At 46.4% G+C, this 18,222-nt stretch overlaps 1 protein-coding gene across 5 annotated transcripts in view; it reads left to right on the top strand.

Annotated features, from left to right (window-relative positions):
• The window catches only part of CRB1 (crumbs 1, cell polarity complex component), a 93,888-nt gene that overhangs the window by 23,994 nt on the left and 51,672 nt on the right, over positions 1-18,222 (top strand). For all 5 annotated transcript variants that reach the window (XR_002441019.1, XR_002441018.1, XM_021404152.1 and 2 more), the window contains exons 2-5: positions 798-1,382; positions 7,426-7,621; positions 9,111-9,250; positions 9,676-9,855. Coding sequence is in view for 3 of the 5 variants with exons in the window: in XM_021404152.1 (XP_021259827.1) it covers positions 798-1,382; positions 7,426-7,621; positions 9,111-9,250; positions 9,676-9,855 (1,101 nt within the window). In the remaining 2 variants the exon portion in view is untranslated. The remainder of the gene's footprint in view (positions 1-797; positions 1,383-7,425; positions 7,622-9,110; positions 9,251-9,675; positions 9,856-18,222) is intronic.

Genomic DNA, 18,222 nt, shown 5'->3' with positions numbered 1-18,222 from the left:
GTCAACGTAAATCCAAAGTGATCAGCGTTTTGTTTCCATTTTTCTGATGCAACATACAAGTTTTAAGAATGTCTGTCAGAACAAGTCACTGCCAAAGTGATCTTAAATGCATAAGAACGGAAACAACTCTTCTGCCTACCAGAGCCTTCACAGGAGGCCTTTCCTGATTAACCCTGTGCAAGTTTACTAAAAACCAAGCCTCTACCAAAACCACCAAAACATTTATTTCCCTTATAACCCTTTCTGCAAATGCAGTATAAAATACTCTTTAATCATTTGCTCAGACAAAGTCAAGACTTTGCCATCAGACACCATCACACCCTGCCACATTACATCATAGAGCATGGGGGTTTCTGTTTCCACATGCTCTCATCTTCTTCCTCTGCTGTTTCCATGTAGCTCTCAACAGCAGTAGGTTTCCAAATCCATCCTTCCACACTGTTCCACAGCAGCAAGGAAACTGAGTGTCCACAGGGGAGACAGGGAGGTGCTATAAACAACTTGTTTCACATAGGTGGGAAAACAGGTGGAAAATAGATTCTCAAACTATGAATCCAAGCTCAAAGGATTTTCTGAAGCACACATGTGATCTGGGAATGTGACTTTTGATAAAAAAAAATCATCATCATACGATGTCCTGGTAAACTTCGCATCACTCAATAACCTCAGTCTGATAACTGTGTAGCCTTTAATGACCACCTCTTCAAGATTCAGATTTGCGGTAAGACTTGCATTTCTTTCTGGTTTACTTCAAGTGCTGGGGAAGTCCTCAGGAATTTTTTTTGTTTCCTTCCTAGAGTCACTTCCCATGAGAAATGATTCCAGGTGCCTGTCAAACTCCTGCCCAAAGAACTCTACATGCATTACTGGTCACAGAGACGATATCTGCCGCTGTATGGACATGTCACTTGACACTATGGAGGAACTCTGCAACAGAACCTCTGATCCTTGCTCCTCAAACCCTTGTCTTCAAAATGCTACCTGTTTAAGTTCTGCTGGAAACCTCAATTTCACTTGCGAGTGCCCAGCTGGGTACAACGGGACCACTTGTGAAATAGCCATCAGTATGTGTGACTCCAACTCCTGCGAACACGGAGGCACGTGCCTTGACGGCCTGGCTGGGCCCACCTGCCTCTGTCGTGCAGGATACACAGGTACACACTGCGAAATGGATGTTGATGAGTGCATTTCGGAACCATGCCACAACGGAGCGGTGTGCAGGGATGGGGTTGATGAATACTCCTGCTACTGCGTCCCAGGCTACCAAGGCAAGCACTGCGACCTGGAGGTGAATGAATGCGTGTCAGACCCATGCCTGAACGGAGCAACGTGTCTCAACCTCATAGGGAGGTATTACTGCATCTGTCCACTTGGCTACACAGGTAAGCACTGTTTTAAACAACCTTTTCTTTGTGTTATGGAGAACTACCATATTCCATGATCCAAGATCTACTCCCATACAAACGCGCACACACATTTAGTCATACCTATATTACTACATGGCCTTTGGCCTCAGCACCAGCAGCTGTTGGTACAATAGGCGTTACACTTTATCACAGTTGACTAGTGATCCTGCACAGAGAAATTTCACGTCTTCCAGAAGCTACAAAGCACTTTAACAAACATCAAGCTGTGTCACAGGCCCAGGTTAACTTTCCTTTTAATAGAAACATCCTCAAAATGCATGCCCCTAGAGTGCTATATGCAGTTTTTGGTCTACAGACAAAACTTTTGACCGTGATAAAATTACACTCAGACTTGGTTGATTTGCTAATCACAGCAAAGGGTGTTCTTAAACCTAGGCATTTGTTTTTCAGGAGCCTTTTCTTTTAAAACATTCTTCTTTCATTTCCCCCCCTTTTCTGAGCAAAGGTATCTTGTTCAATGGTTGTCAAAACATCCCATTCAGACTTTCTTTCTCTTCTAACGGATTTCCCTTATCCAGCCTCACTAACAGGTCTCTTTCTTCTCTTCTATTTTACTGGACCTTAAGGCCAAATAGATTATTCTATCACTTTTCCTCAACATCAATTCTCAGAATGGCTATGCCTTTCTGGTTTCATTCTGGTAAGTTTTTCTAAGCTATATGTCCTACTGATGTCATATATTATAACTCAAATTTTCCCCTTTTATTAGTTTTCTGATTTAGTCTGGCTGAATCCACAGTTAGATTTCTTTTCTTTTTGCCAGAGGAAAAGCTTCCAAAACTCATTTCAGGCTTCTTTTCTGGGAGGGAAAGCAGCAAAATTGCAGTGGGATCCAGGGATTCATAAAGGTGTGCCTTCCTCTAGAGAGTAAATCTGCCGACCACTTCATATGATATAGAAGATTACAGCTGGACATTCTAGAAGAATGGACATTTGTCAAGAAGGAAGGTTATCAGTTTGAATCATAAAACCATGTCAGAAACAATTATCCTTAGACTTATTATTATTATTCAGGTTTTTAGAAGTTCAAAGTTGATGAAATTTTACACTGCCATTTAGTAGCCTTCCCAGTTGAGTTAGAAGGTTTGGTATCAATGTGAACTAGGAACTCTGCTACAGCAACAACAACAGCAACAAAAAGTGTAGAACGAAAGCCTAGAAAGAAAGATTTTCAGGCCCAGAAAAGAGTAAGAAAGTGAGGACTAGGGAAAAAACGTCCTGCTGACAGAGAAAAATAGACATTTTACAGCCAAATTTTAGCTTTCCAAACAGAATCAGGAAAATCAAAAAAGTGCCACAAGATCTGGAAAAGCCAGCCCTTCCCCTGCCCAGAAGTCATACATATCCTGAATTCACCGCCTACCTTGCGTAGATTTAACTTTGACTAATGTTTTGACTTTCTTGCCCCTGCTCTACCAGAAACAGAGGATTCACGTGGAACTAGAACATCATGTAAGTTACATAGAAGGAAAAGTGTGATCAGATTCCCAAACTGCCCATTTGGGGATAAACTTCCATTTTATCTGGTCCCATTTTTAAGGTTTAAGTGTGATTTTTCTTGCCTACTTCCTCTACTGGAGAGCACAGAATCACTGCAGGGGGCTGTTCCCTTCAAATTTCAAAGCTGAATTAATAGATAGGATAGCAAGAGAGTGCACACTGAATCATTAAAAAGTGAAAACGGGATGCGTTATAGTGATAAATTGCCAACCAGGTAAACAAAGAAAAAGAAGAATCACACAACAAAAGAAGGGGAAAAAAAAAACAGCTATTGCTTCAAGTGATTCTAATGAATAAGAAATTAGAGATGCGGTTTGCAGCTCCATCCCAAAATCCCCATGCAGGAAGGGAAGTCAGAGGTAAAAAGCAGCTTTCCAGCTCTGTTGCAGCTCTTGTTGGAAGCCAGCCCTCAGTTAGCATCCCTCGTGAGCAGGGTGAACATCGTTTGAAGGAAGCTTGTTACCTTCCTGCCACCCCGCTGCTACCAGCGGGTGTCTGAGCCAGGGCCAGGCGAGGGGGAAACTGCACAACCAGGGGAAAGCAGGAGGAAGGAGAAGCCTATTAACAAGCAGCATGGCTACTCTGCAATGATTAGACTCAGCCCAGACCTCCTGTGGTATCCAGGAAACTGTATTTGTTTAACCTGTGCTGTCAGTGAGGCCCGGACCTGGATTCATAGACCAAGAACACAGCTTGAGAGACAGAACCTACACCTTAGAGACAGAGGGAGAAAACATAATAAAATAATAAAAGCCCAGACAGAGAAGTGAAGATTTAGACCAAAATAAACTGCTGGAGGGAGCTCACCCTGCTGGAGTCGCCCTGCTTTCATCACGAAATTCTGCAGGTTTCCAGGTGGATGCTGTTAGGTCTTGCCAAAAACAAGCAGAGTCACTCCAAGTGCAGAGCACTCAGAACAAGCAGAGTTAGGAGATGAGAGAGCCAAGGAAGGAAAAGATGTCTAAAACACAAAGGAGAAGGAGCTGCAGTGCTTTGACACACGGCTCCGACGCCGCTCTCAGCAGCACAGAGATGAATCATCACTGCTCTGTACAGGAGTGGCAGGCTGTTCCTTCAGCAGTAAAACAGCAGCTTTTAAAGGCTACTTAACCAAATGATTTATCAGAAGCATTCTTTTTTGTTGCTTTCTGCACCTTGCTGCGAGTTGTGTTAAATGCACAAGCCAGGGGGATTACTGGATTAAAGCCCCAAGGTGTCCCTACTGGTAATAAAAACCCTCATTTACTCCATCAGGGGATCTTGCCAACCATTAGTATCCCGGCCTGACACCATGAATTACTGCGGGAAGTCATCCAGCCTCATCTCATTTCCCTAACATGTTAAAAAGGTGATATCTCCCAATATGGAGGTAGAGAATGCACAGTAAATTCTACGGCAGTAACATTAACCAAATGCCTGAGTTACAGGCTGCCGTTGCTACTTGCTTCGCGCACTACGACTGGTATTCTGTACAATTGCTACGCTGCAGCACTTCCTAAAATAGCTGAGAAATGTCACACGTAATTCTTACACAAATGGAAGAGGTTAGAACACACCAAGAGCCCAAGACTGGAAAATTTAGCATGAAATCTGCAGTTTCTATGATAATGTTCTACATGTGTGAAATTATTTACAAGACATGTGTCATGCAGCTGTTAAATAATGAAGCCCAATTGCCTCGTCGAAGTTTTGCCGGCTACCTTAATCAAATGCCTCTTTCCCTCCATTGGCCTAATTACACTTGCTTTAATTCACCCCAGCAGAGCCGGGCGATGGCGCCTGTTGGCTGCCCACAGCCGGGGATGCTAATTACCGCGCTGCACTCCTCCAAAGGAAGCCAGTCCTCTCAAACGCTTTGCTGTGAACTACACAGGACATGTGACTGCGCCAAAAACCAGCCCGAGCCCAAGACAGCAGCATTCCTTTTGCATAGGGAAAGTGCTTCAGGGTCAGATGAGATAGGTACAACGGGCTACATCCATTCTTTATGCAATACCTTTTACTATGATGTAACTGAAGCGGACTCTGTACAATAGGAGAAAATTATAATCTGATGAATCCCAGTTCTCACTCAGTATCCTTCCAGTAAATACATGCCATGCAAATATTTACAGCAGATGCACTGTATGCCTTAGGCACTAAAAGGAACATTCCCACAGCCTTCAGTCACCCAGTTGTCAGGCTACGAGCATGGAACATCTAAGCTGGTAGTTGGTACAAACTGTCACACTGCTATTCAAAATGGTGCCATGCCAAAAAATACAGGAAAACTGCTAAGTGGCAAAAAATCTTATTGAATCAAAATGCCACTGCTGCTGTCCTTGTGACTGCCTGTGCTTGGCCTCATTGTGCCCAAACATCACTTCATCTTGCCCCAAGAAGCTGAGCTCTTCCTTCCAAACTGGGGATTCTTCCATGAGTTCTGGTGGAGGGAAGAAAGAAGCTCTTTGCCTGTTCTTTTAAATCTGGTGATTAAGAAAAACAGAAAGGCTATCCAACACACTCCATCTGGTGTAGTAGGGCACAACCTCACTCCACACAGACAGAGGAATTCTAGGAGGCTCTTCCATTCCCAGGGTGCCTGAGCTCCACACTGCAGTGCAGGAGGGGAGGGGGCCTGGATTCCCTCCTTCAGGGTGCACAGGTCCCACGCATTCCTTTGTCCAACCCTACCTAGAGGCAGCAAGTTGGAAGTAGGTGCCGCATGCCTTTCATCCTCACCTGCATTTACCTTTTATTGTCAAAGAAGAGCACAGTGAGACTCATCTGGAAAGCAAGCAGTATAAGTAGTCTCCCAAGAAACCACAAAAGTTATAAACATCACTTACATCCATCTTCCCAATCCCGAGCACCAGTGTGGCTAGGTATGCATGGCACTGCCACACCTCCCTGACTCCAGGCCCTGTGGAGTGGCCAAGGAGTGCCTGGCACTGCCCTCCTTTCCTGCCTTCTGGCACACGATGTTTGGCGCTCAGCATATTCATGACAGAACATGAGACTGAGGTGCAAATGCAGATCCAATCTTCTCATCTCCCTTCCTTGCATCTGAGAAAACCTGACAGCAGACTCGCTGCGGCTGGGAAGGAATCCCCGTTCATGCGGCACATCACATCGGCTGGGCACATCAGGGAGGGAAGTTTTCTTCTAAGGCAGCATTGCCGAAGGCAGGTTGCTGGGCTGATAGATTAAAGACGTGAAGCACAAAACAGCGCTGAGCTCTCCTGCTAATCGCCACGGTCTGAAAGCCGGCCGGGCCGAGGCTCAGCTGAGCGGGGCTTGTTTTGTCACATGGCTCGCAGCGCTTGCCGTGAGCTGTTAACACGCTCTGGCAGATTTACGGTCACTAGACACACTTCTGCAAACACATTGCTTACAATTACAGCGGATTCACAGGGCAACGACTGCAGAGGGATCGCTCACTACGTCTGGATGCAATGCACATTACCATAAATCCACACGGGATCACTGCAGTGCTCCCACTGGCGGCCAAATCCCCAAGGCACAGACCAGGGACACAGACTGGTGGCCTTACCCATCTCATGCTTTATGTGTGGACTCAAGAAGTTATAAGAATATATTCCCTAAAATTACGCTAACTGTGCTTCATAACTACCAGGAAGATGAAAAAAGTGCATGTATTTTCAGGAGAATTAAGTTTAAATGCAGTGAAAATAGTTATGAGCTAACACCTTCCCATTTTGTTTTGATATTTCAAGATATTTCCAGATATTTATCCATTCTATGGATTTCTATTCTTCTTTAGTCAAGCATGCCACATTCAGAGGGTTGAAATAAACCAGGGATCAAGGAACAGAGCTAAATAACAGCATTCTCAGTGTTTTCAGAAGAAAAAAAAAGTTCCTAGTTAAAATGTACAAATTTCAGAACAGAAATGGAAAAGCAGCACCAGGAAAGAGATAGAGATGAGCTCTTAAATGAACTGCTAAGATAATCCCAATAAGCAACATGTGTTCATTCCATCTTTTGAAAGTCTACCCCATCACCTGAGAGGGATGATGTTCTCAGCCCCCAAAAAGGGCCAAAAATCCCTGCGGCTTCTCCCCTACTGAAGATGCCCTTTCAATCAGGAAATGCCCTCGAGAACTGTTTACAATATCACCGCTCCTTTGGCCACCAAAGAACAGACAGGGAGGTCTGCCTAAAAGCACCTTCTGTACTACGATGTGCCAGAGTGTTTTGGGGCTGATACCATGGCTGCTAAAACAAGCTGGCTTGGCAGGTAAAAGTTTTTTAAAAAGAAATATCAGTGTTTATTACCCAAAGCACAAAATAAGTAGATAAACTTTTGTTGTTGTTGTTCGGGCCTTTGGTGAATGCTCCTAAGCTTTGCAAAACAAACCAACGCAGTGCTGCGCATTGAGGCACTTCCACTTGAAACTCGCCGTTGCTTGGGAGAAACAACCAACCAAACGCACACCAAACAACAAACCAGCACGTGAGCCTCGTGCTAAGCCTGTGCTCGCCCTCTCCCCCGCAGGTGCCAACTGCGAGCTGGAGGTGGACGAGTGCCAGTCGCGGCCGTGCCAGAACGGCGCCACCTGCCGCGACGCGCCGGCCGCCTTCTCCTGCTCCTGCGCTCCCGGCTTCCGCGGCGCCTTCTGCCAGACGGACGTGGACGAGTGCGCCAGCGGCCCCTGCCTGCACGGAGCGCGCTGCGCCGACCGGCCCGGGGGGTGCGCGTGGGGCCAAGGGGCAGCGCCGGAGAGCGGCCGGGGTGGGGGGGGTTGGGGGGAGGAGAAGGGGTAGGCGGGCAGCTCAGCACCGCACAGCCTTTTGATCACTGTCTCCTCCCGGAGGGATGGGGGAGAGAATTGGGGAGGGGGGGGGGAAGTGGAACTTGCAGGTTGAGATAAAACTAAGAGAGATAACACTAACGATTCATATGTATATTTACAAACCAAGCAATGCACTAAATCTCTCACCCCCCGCCAGCCAATGCCCATCCAGTCCCCCAGCAGCAACTGCCCACCGAACTCCCCTCAGTTTTATAGCTTTTCCCACATGCCGCCATGCCGTACGGAATATCCCTTTGGCCATTTAGGTCAGCTGTCCTGGTTCTGTCTTGCCTCAGCTCCTTGTGCCCCTGAGCCCCTCACCGGCAGGGCAGCAAGAAGCTGAGAACGGAAATGCCCTGGGCTCTGTGCAGCGCTGCTCAGCAACAGCTAAAACACCTGTGTGCTCCCAACAGTGATGTTCTCCTAAAGCCACAACACAGCATCATACCTGGCACTATGAAGAAAAAAATCAATTCCGTCCCAGCTGAAACCAGGACAAAATGTAATCTTCCAACCGTAGATATGCAGAAACATTGGAAAAGAGGCAGAGGAAAACTAACAAGAGTAACCATAGCGATAGATTCCATTAGGAACCTGTCTGGTACTTTACAGGCATACAGAGCTACAGCTCCCGATGCAAAACTACCTGCAGCCCATTCAAAAAAAAAAAAAAAAAAAAACCAAAAAGAGTAAACAAAGAGAATTCAGGGCAAGGAAGATGCTCCACCCAACATGAACAGCAGTACCCAGAGGTCCAGCACAGCCCAGGCAGCCAGAGCTCTGGTGTCATTTGTTCACTGAGATCAGCACAAGATTTTTAAAGTCTGAAAATATACCAATATGAAAATTATTTTTCTGATTTACATCTTCATCTTTACATTTTATATCTTAAATCCAAATGGCACCTGGACTGCATTCTCTCTGAATTTAAGAACAATTCATACTCAAGTAACACACTGCCCTGCCATACGTTTTTGCTTACTTACACTTAAACAGAACACTGAAAACTTTGTACTTGTCTGCCAGACCCAGGGGTCAGCAGTTCTCTGGCATTCCCTCACGTCCAGCATGCAGCTCCTTCCATTTATTTACTCCAGGTCTGAGATTGAGGTATAAAACACAGAAATTACCAAAGTGTACTTACCTATTGCTCATCCCCATGATTTCAGATGCAGAGTTTCTTGTATTTGTATATACTACCCAGTTTGTTCAGGTCTAAACCCATAACAATGGCAGTGCTATCGAAGAGAAGCTAACGTTACTGTTACTATTGGAACTACACGAGTAATTGACATTTCTGTATTGAAACCTAACAAAAGCGTGGGAGCTCTGTGTGTTTGGGAACAGAGCCTGTGCTCCTGCAGTGACCGCTTTATCCTGCGTACAGGTACACCTGCAACTGCACCGGCACCGGGTTCATGGGCCTGCACTGCGACACCCTCGTACCCCCGTGCTGGTCACAGCCATGCTACAACAATGCCACGTGTGAGGACCGTGCTGATGGATACACCTGCCACTGCTGGCCAGGTAAGCCCCAGGTTCTCCTGTAACATTCCCTATCCGTCTGGGTTAGATAAGGTCACCTTTTTTTGCTGATACAGTGAAAGCATGAAGCCACATGGCCCTAGAAGTGGTCCAGGAGCTCAGTGCCCTCTGGGCTCTGTTCCTCACCAGGAGCCTGGGGGGAGTGCTCACTCTGCCCAGCTGGAGACCCCGCACAGCGCCAGCTGGGGGGTGTTCAGGTTGCATATTAGGAAACATTTCTTCTCAGAAAGAGTGGTGGTGCATTGGCACAGGCTGCCTAGGGAGGTAGTGGAGTCACTGTGCCTGGAGGTGTTCAAGAACCGTGGAGAAGCGGCACTGAGGGACGTGGTTAGTGACATGGTGGGGATGGGCTGGTGGTTGGACACGATGATCCTACAGGTCTTTTCGTTCTCTACTCGCCCTTCCAGGCTATACCGGCTCCCGCTGCGAGACTGACATCAACGAGTGCAGCAGCGCGCCGTGCGCCGCGGGCCGCTGCCTGGAGCGCTCCTGGGCCGCCCGCTACGGCCACGAGCCCGCGCTGCCGCCGCCCTTCCGCCACGACCGCGCCGAGGGCTACGTGTGCGCCTGCCCGCCGGGCATCCGCGGTGAGCGCTGCGGGACTGCGGGTTCTGGGACGGGGGCGCGTGTCCGGACGGCACGGGGGTCCCTCTGGCGGCCGTTCCGTGGGGCTGTGGGATGGTCGTTTGTAACCACGTTTGGGTTAAAGCATAAACTTGTGTTAGCGCCACGAGTTTGGAACTCACTGTCCGCAAGTGTTGAGTTGTACGAATGAAAAACAAAGAAACAAGCAATAACCAGAGATCGTTTTCACCGAGCAGCCGTGCCCGGACCCACTGTTCTCATCCCTGCACTCCTCCCAGCATCCTCCAGAGATGCACTGGGACTGCAAGGATCGCTTCTCCCTGGGAGCACGATGCCCAATTTGTTATTAATGCAGTCTGGTGTGTGGTGAGATTGTATAGCTGGAACTAAAAATAAGTGCTGTGTACAGCCGTGCTCCTAAGAAGAGAGAATCATAATCCTATGAAAGAAGACTTGCTGAGGTCTGCGTCTAACACAGCTGTACTGTTCAGCACAGCCACTAAACGCGTTGGCTTTGGGTTGTGCAACTCCGCCTAAAGTCTGGTCCTGCCACTCCGTGCCCTTTCTCTCTGTGCAAAAAACATCTGTAGCTGGACTCACGGAACCAGACTTCCCTTCCTCATTCACTGTCTGCACAGCTCCAACCCCTCTGCGTCCCGCTGGGTCGCATCACTGATCGCTGCAGCTCAGCAGACTCAGCAGCATACGGAGAGCACAACTCGCACTCTGAAATCCCCAGGGCTTTCCCTGCGGAGTGGCAGCGGAGCAGTTGGCTCCGTTCCACCCCCCCCAGCTGCCCTTCCCCGTCCCGTCACTGCGCGCTGCTGTTGTATCGCTGTTCTGCGCAGCTCAGCGCGGGGCTCCCAGCCGGGCCGGTTACAGCCCTTACCTCCACACATTCCCCTTCCGACGCTGCTTCATGCTCTCCGCTTCTTTCCAGCGATACCCAGCTGTCGGGCTTCTTTTTCTCCCCCTCCTGCCCTTCCTTAACAACTCCCGTGCTCTATGAGACAGCTGAGGAGCCGGGCCCTTCGTTAGGCTCAGTCCTTTGTCCTCCCACTGCCCCAACTATTGCCCTCACCTGCATCGTTCTCGTCAGGGTCAGGGTTCTGCTGCTTTCAGTCACGCTGGGAACTCCCTCGCTCCCCAGAAGTCAATGGGCCCACATGCAGGCAGGCTCTGATCAGTCTGAAAGACAAACAAGTGCCAGAATCTATTAAATCCATTAATCTTAAATCCATTTTTTTCAATAGCTAACCTCCTAAATCAAACTGCAGAGCTCTTTGGAGACAGCATTGCTCCAGGTCTTGGGGACTCTGACACTCCTGCTAACGCTGTGTGCAAATGATTTTACCTGAAGCCTTTGTGTAAGTTCAGTTATTGACATCCCTGTTGGATGCTAGATGTACATTTAATTAGGAAAAAAACAACAACAAAAAACAACCAAACAAAATAACTCCAAAATAATTATTCTTAGCAAACAGCGCACTCAGACACCTGGGGTCAGGAGCAACCTTTAATAGGGGTGGCTCTTAAAGCTGCTGGTGAAGTGCCTTTCATCACCTGGCTGCAAACTGATGTCAGGACAGGGGTAATGTGCTGCTCGTTGGCTCACTCACTGCCCGCATGCATCTGTATGGGTTAGATTTTAAACTGTTTTCTTCCTGGCCTGTGTGAAGTACAAGGCACTCGGTTAACAGATATCTGCAGAGAAAACAGCAGCACTGCTCTAGTAGGCGGTGAGCATCCTTGGCGCTCTGGGCTGTGCTCCAACAACTGGACACGACCTGGCTGCTGGAGCTGCGGCTTGAACTTGTGGGTATCCCTGAAATGGTCACACAGGTGGACTACAGGGTCTTTGTAAGTCCCTTCCAATTTAGCTCTTCTATTTCTAAGCGTTGACACAAAGAGCCTGTAAGGTGGAATGGAAGCACTCACTTCTGATGCTGGAAAGTCCACTTTCTCCAATTACAGCCAAATTCATGATCAATTAACCACATTTTAATGGGAGCTAAGGAATACACAGGACTAGAGTTGACTGCAGTAGTATGATTCTGGGTAGCAGATGAATCCCTGATCAGGGTCGCTGGGTTTATGGGTGCTTATCTCATGTATGTGAACTATGCCAACTGCCCTTCTGCAAGGCAAAACGTTAGATCCTTTCATCTGGGTGTCAGCACATCTCACTGATGCCAAAGTCTTGCGTTTCTGCAGCTGAGGGCCAGTTCTTCTGGCCTCCACATCTGAATGTCTGTGTGTTTTAGGTGCAAAACCTCAGGTTCCTGCTGAAACAGGACAAAGATTTTCTTTAATATATCACATTCAATATTTTATTATGTCTCTTTCCTCAGGAAATGATTAGCAGAAGATTTTAAGCATACTTCGCTGTTCCGGGTATTGTGAAGAAACAATAATCCATGTACCCTGTATTGTGAGGGCCAGATCCAAAAGCCATTGCAGTCAGCAGAATGGTGTCATGACATCTGGGGACATTTGTCGATTTTGTAATGAGTATAAAATGGCATCGTTGCCTTACTGGATAAGATGGCACATTGCTGTTAAGTCAGTTGAAAAAGTGGGCTACAGTTTTCAACCCAAAGGCAGGAGATAATGGAGCCTATGTCAGGATAAAGTATTGCCCCACCCAGCTGGGAGAGGGGAAGAAATACCGTCCGCTATTCACTTGATGGTGATTATTTAGCTGAATTGAAAAATAATCAGTAGACTACTAGAAGTCTTGAGAGGATCAAATCTGCCCCATTTGGTAAATCAAATAACTGACTTATTCATGCAATTTGATTCTAAGGAATAAAAATCCTGGTATGGTGATTTTTTCCCAGCCAGGAATTTTTGGAGCCCATTAGACACTTGCCTTGTCCCATATCAAAGACAGAAAATTTGTGAGCAGGTTCTACAAAGGGTTAAAGTTCTCCAGCTCCCTTCTAAGTCAGAGAGTCTGGGGACGCTCGGATTTCAAGAGGTCTCAGTACTGTGCAGTAGTAAGCCCAGCATTTTTGATATTACCTTGGTCTGCTGGCCCCCTAGTACAGAAGCACTTTTAATAGACTGGGCTTTCGTTTAAACGTCTTATGATTTGTTACTGCTAGCTACAGGCAGCGGTTATCCTGGAACTTCATCCTTTCATATTGTGCATATATTGTATTGCCAGCATCACACTTTTTAAAAACAGAGTTTTATTTGAAAGGTTCAGCTTCTCACTTTCCTCATGAAAACATGTGGGAAAGGAGGAGAGCAGAGCTATGAATTTGGCAGTGACACATTTCACCAGGTTGTAATAAACTTAACACCATGTCAGAATTAAGGAGTCTTGAACCTGCAGGCTCTGTCAAGTGCCACATTCCAGCGCTGACTGGAACCTGAGGAGGGAGAGGGAGTAGCATGGGCTGCCAGGGGACGTGCCACCAGCAGGGATGAGGCTGCCTGTGTGGCTGTGAGCTGCCAGGGGACGTGCCACCAGCAGGAATGGGGCAGCCTATGTGGCTGTGAGCTGCCAGGAGACGTGCCACCAGCAGGGATGGGGCAGCCTATGTGGCTGTGAGCTGCCAGGAGACGTGCCACCAGCAGGGATGGGGCTGTCCGTGTGGCTGCAGTAGGAGTGTGAAGGAGCAAAGCCACCAGCCAGTCTGTAGGCAGGGTCTACTGCCTGCTGACACGCAGACAAGTGCTGGCTGACGAGGTTCTGATCACTTCTGGTGTCTTGTTATCCACTGTGGGCCAGCTGTGCCAGCAGCACTGCTGCTCACTTTGGCATCGTGAGGTCCTAAGTGGGTTTTCTGGCCTTTTTATTTGTCGTGTTTTCTGTTTTTCCCTTTTAAATCTCCTTGGCCCTTTTCCCAGCATGTTGGACTGCTGCAAGAGAAAATGATATGATCAGACTGGAGTCGTATGTGTGTTGAATTTCTGGCATATGCATGGGGGAAAGAAACTGTCTCCTGGAGCCAGAAGATGAGGCAGATAAATGGCCAGCCAGTACAGGAAAGTACTGAACACTCAACTAACCAAAGAAAACCTCAACCTGGATACATGGGACTGGTCTTAAAAATGGTTCATTTAGACTCTCATTCTGCACAGCCAGGATGTAAGAAGCACAGGCATACACAGAGCACTGGGCTTCCATTTCCCTGCACATCTTCAGATGCTGCTGCAGACAGAGCACTCAGCAGGTGACAGGGCTGCCTGTGTCTCAGTCAGACATACTTCTCTCCTCTAGCCTCCTTTCTATGTGTGACAGTACTACACAAAACATAAGTGATTTGAGTCTTCCAAAAAGGAAATCAAGCAGATAAATAGCTGTGTTCTCATCTTGTCCCCAAACTCCAACATTTTTCTCTATTTCCTCATCTATCCTTCAGCTGTTCACACCACAGCAGTCAAGCCTTCCTCCATCACAGCAGTTTAATTAACTGTGTTTCATGGGCCATCATCACAGTTTAAAAGGTTATTTTCTCTTCATTCTGAAGACAGAAGACAAGGCTATTCAAGGGGCATTCACCGGCTTTCTTTCTCTATGCCCAAGGAAAGGATCAGGAGAAAAAAGAAGATACAAAGAAAAAACGACTCTTTTTTCACTGCAAGGAGACAAAAGAAGAGAGAAGCTGGGCTGGCTTGAGCTGGAAGGCTTTTTCTTCTCCCTTCCCAGTGCTCCTTTGTGAAAATAATGGTTAGGATCCCTCCTAATGCAAAATTCCTCAAGGTCCTACAGGAAAGGAGACGTCCTTCCTGATTAGTGCAGAGGTTCTTTGTCTCTGAGAGGGCTTTTCCACTGATCAGGAAGGAAAGCTGAGGGATGCACCTTCTCCCGGTATTTTGTGGGCCAAAAATGGATGAGAACAGTTAGTCAAACTTGCTGGCACTACAGCAGGTTAGGTCAGAATCCCACCCGTGCTGTGATCAGTATGTCTGGTCACACCAACTTTGCTTTATGGCTTGCCAAACAAATAAATGGTCCAGGAGTCCAAGGTGGCACTTCTCTCATGTGTCTCAGAATGGCTTGGCAGCGGGCTTGGCAAAGCAGAAGTGCAGCCAGAAGCGCTGATGGAGATGATGGCTGTGCATACATGTTTATAGACTGCTGTGGTAGGGTGGGTCACGGCAGCATCCATTTCTTCCAAAGTGAGAAAGTGATGGTCGGCACATGAGTTCTGTGTACTGCAATCATGATCTCATCTCCAGTACAAGTCAGGGAGGTGCCCAGAGCCCTCTCACTGTCTCGGTGGGGCTTAGGCCCAGTTCAGTATCAGCAGGTCAAGAGGTTCGTGATTATTCCTGTACAAACAAAGGTTCATGAAGGCAAATGTTGCTACTATCAAGCACTCATTTGGAAGTAGCTGGTTTAAGGAGAAATTCCAAATACAAGTACAACACATGAAACAGAAATAAAGAATTAGGGTTTGATGTATGCATCAGCTTTTTAACATCCTGGAACTGTAGAGAGGCTGTAAAGGGAGCGCAAACATCCATCTTTTCCATCCAGATTCAATTCATTCATCACTACACTGTTAGGCTGCTGTGAAAGGATCCCTAAAAAGTGAGACGTTTACGGGGCTTGCTGGCATTGTGCAGCTGTGCACCAAAACAGGGGAAATGCGTTGCCATTTTCTGAGCATGGGAAAGAAATTCCTGTTTTCCTAGAGCTGCCTCTGCAGCTCTGTCCTGTCTATCCCTGTTCTGGACTGTGAGCTTCTTCCTACACTCCTGTGCTCAGAACTCTGCGGAGGGGCGACTCCCCCTCTCTGCTCCCATCAACCCCTGCAGCCCCAGCACTGCAGGACCAGTGTAGCAACGCTGTATCAACACAGGATGCCCTCAGGGCCCGGCAGGCACTCGCTGCCTGTAAAAACCCTACAGGGAAAAAGACAATTAGCACTTTAAAGTACTTTTTCAATCTCTCCTAAAGTCTCTGATCTTGAAAGAACATTTGGACAGGCTTTAATGATCCTGTCCTCTAATACTTTTTAACCTTTCTTCAATCTACAGCATCCTGGTAAGGAGTTGTTCTCATTTTCATCAGAACTGATCCTTTTGAGTTTCCCCTCTCCTCCTCTACTTTTGTCACTGAGTTCTTCCATCTCCCCTTTCTTCTTGGTGTTTGGAACTGGTCAGGATATTCTCTTGAATCACAGTGTGTATTCTTTAGCCCTGGCCTGTGCACAACTCTAGGGAAAGATGCAGAGCTTTGCAAGCAGTTTCAGAATCCAGGACGCAGCGCACTCACAGTGTTCTTGCAACACCGTCACTCTCTATTCATCAAGCTGTTCTCTTTGCAATATGCACTGTTCACTTCTCATGTGCTTTGCTCCCAGACTCAACTCATTGCACATGTGGTGTGATCAGCCTCTCCCTGGATAGCCCCCAAAAAGAAGGCTGAGGCTGCACTTGCAGATTGCACACTGCACCATAATGGCTGTAAGAAGGAAGCATACTTCAAAACATCCACAGCATACTGGAAGTTTGGTTATAACTGGAGAAAGTTATGAGTTTGCCATTCTCCTACCAGTTTCCATCCAGAACTCATGGGATATTCCTACCTGCAGCTAGTGCTGCTCTTAAACATCTGCGAGAAATACCATTTAGGGCAAGCAAGTATAATTTTCACATGCTTCAGCCACATAAACCACCAAAGCAGCTAAGACTGACTTGTTTACTCTTATCAGCCCTTTCATTATAGACCTAGATCTTGAGATACTTTGTGAAGTACCACTTTTTTTTCCAAAAATTAATTTTATGACTTACTTTGCCTCTCTGCATGGTAGCAGACTGAGCAACTGTTTAAATGCAAGAGTTTTTGTGATGGCTACCCAGAGACTGTCATGGGTAAAAGAATTCTGATTTAGTGGAAGACTTTGCAGAAAACAGATTGTGTAAGTCTGTGCATCATGTTGCTATCACTCGATCATCTTTCTGTATTTACCTCCATAATCTGCAACTTGGGTTTCACCTCACTGAAATCTGAACAGTTCATGAACACAAGCAAATCCATTCATACAATTTCCGTGAAGTGCATAAGTATTATCTCCACTTTAGAATTATTTAAAAAAGGCTACAGTCCAATATGATCATAAGCATTCAAACAATGCATTAAGGATGTATTTGTGTATCAGTATCAGATCCAGCTACCATATTTTATCCTCTCCAAATTGAGACTGAAATAGTATCAGATCCTAGATACACACTGTGAACTTACCATGGGCACCAGCTATGCAGAGGATGCCTTTGAAAATAAAATGAAGCTTTGTTGCAAGCTTCAGCTTGTTCCTATTCTTCCTGCTGTAGGAAGGAACCTTTTGATGGAAGAGTAATCTACTGACTGTGATGATCTATTAATAAATAATCACCGAACTATAAAGGATGGGAAGACCACTAAAATCATCAACTGTCAACCCATCCCCACCACACCCACTAATCCATATCCCTCAGTGCCACATCTGCCCTTTTCTTGAACACCTCCAGGGATGGTGACTCCACCACCTCCCCAGGCAGCCTGCCAGTGCCCAACCACTCTTTCAGAGAATACATTTTTCCTAATATCCACCCTGAACCTCCCAAAATGTTAAAGCTGAACTATGGTCATTAAGAAAGGAGCTCTGGAAAACTTCATGGCAAAAATTTCCAGAACTAGCCCCAAGACCTGACAATTTGTTTGCAACTCCGAGAATCATACTTAGCGCCCTAATATAGTATATTTTTTCACGAGGAATGAAAATGACTCTCAGAAATAACTCTCCTTGTTCCAAGTTGCATTGGAAATGCAGAAGTATCACTGCATTATTCAGCACCAAAAGAATGCACAAACATCAAGGGTTTGTTTGTTTGTTTTCAGTTAGAAATATAGAAAAGAAAGTGCTAGAAAGCATCTACCAATGTTATTTTCAGAACATGTATAGAATTTTATGCCTTAAAATCTCACAGCTGACCCTTCATTACTATGATCTATTTTCTCTGGTTACACCGATATGTTAAACTGTATAATGTAGTTCGACATGACTGACAGAGCCTGGGAGCAGTGGATATTTTGAAATCTGGCACATCTCTCTGTGTTAAACATTGTTGCACATAAACAATTTTTAGCATGAAGAGCTTTCTTCCTTGAAGGCGAGGAGGAGGGGATGAATGGATTTTCAGCCATAAGCTCCCAGGTCTTGCAAAAGCATCCTTAGATTGAAGGAATAATTGCAGAAAGTGCTCTTGTTTAAATATATATATATAGGTAAAGAGAAAAAGACAGTTGTATATTATTTGGCAGCAGGAATAATGCTTTTCAAGCACTCATTATTTTTGTGGCATTCATTCCTAATGGGTCATTCTATTATAGGACTGACTACTTGCTAAAAATAGTCCAAATATTCAGT

Source organism: Numida meleagris, chromosome 7 (genome assembly GCF_002078875.1).
Source record: "Numida meleagris isolate 19003 breed g44 Domestic line chromosome 7, NumMel1.0, whole genome shotgun sequence".
NCBI lineage: Eukaryota > Metazoa > Chordata > Aves > Galliformes > Numididae > Numida > Numida meleagris.
This window is presented reverse-complemented; position numbering and strand designations above follow the sequence as displayed.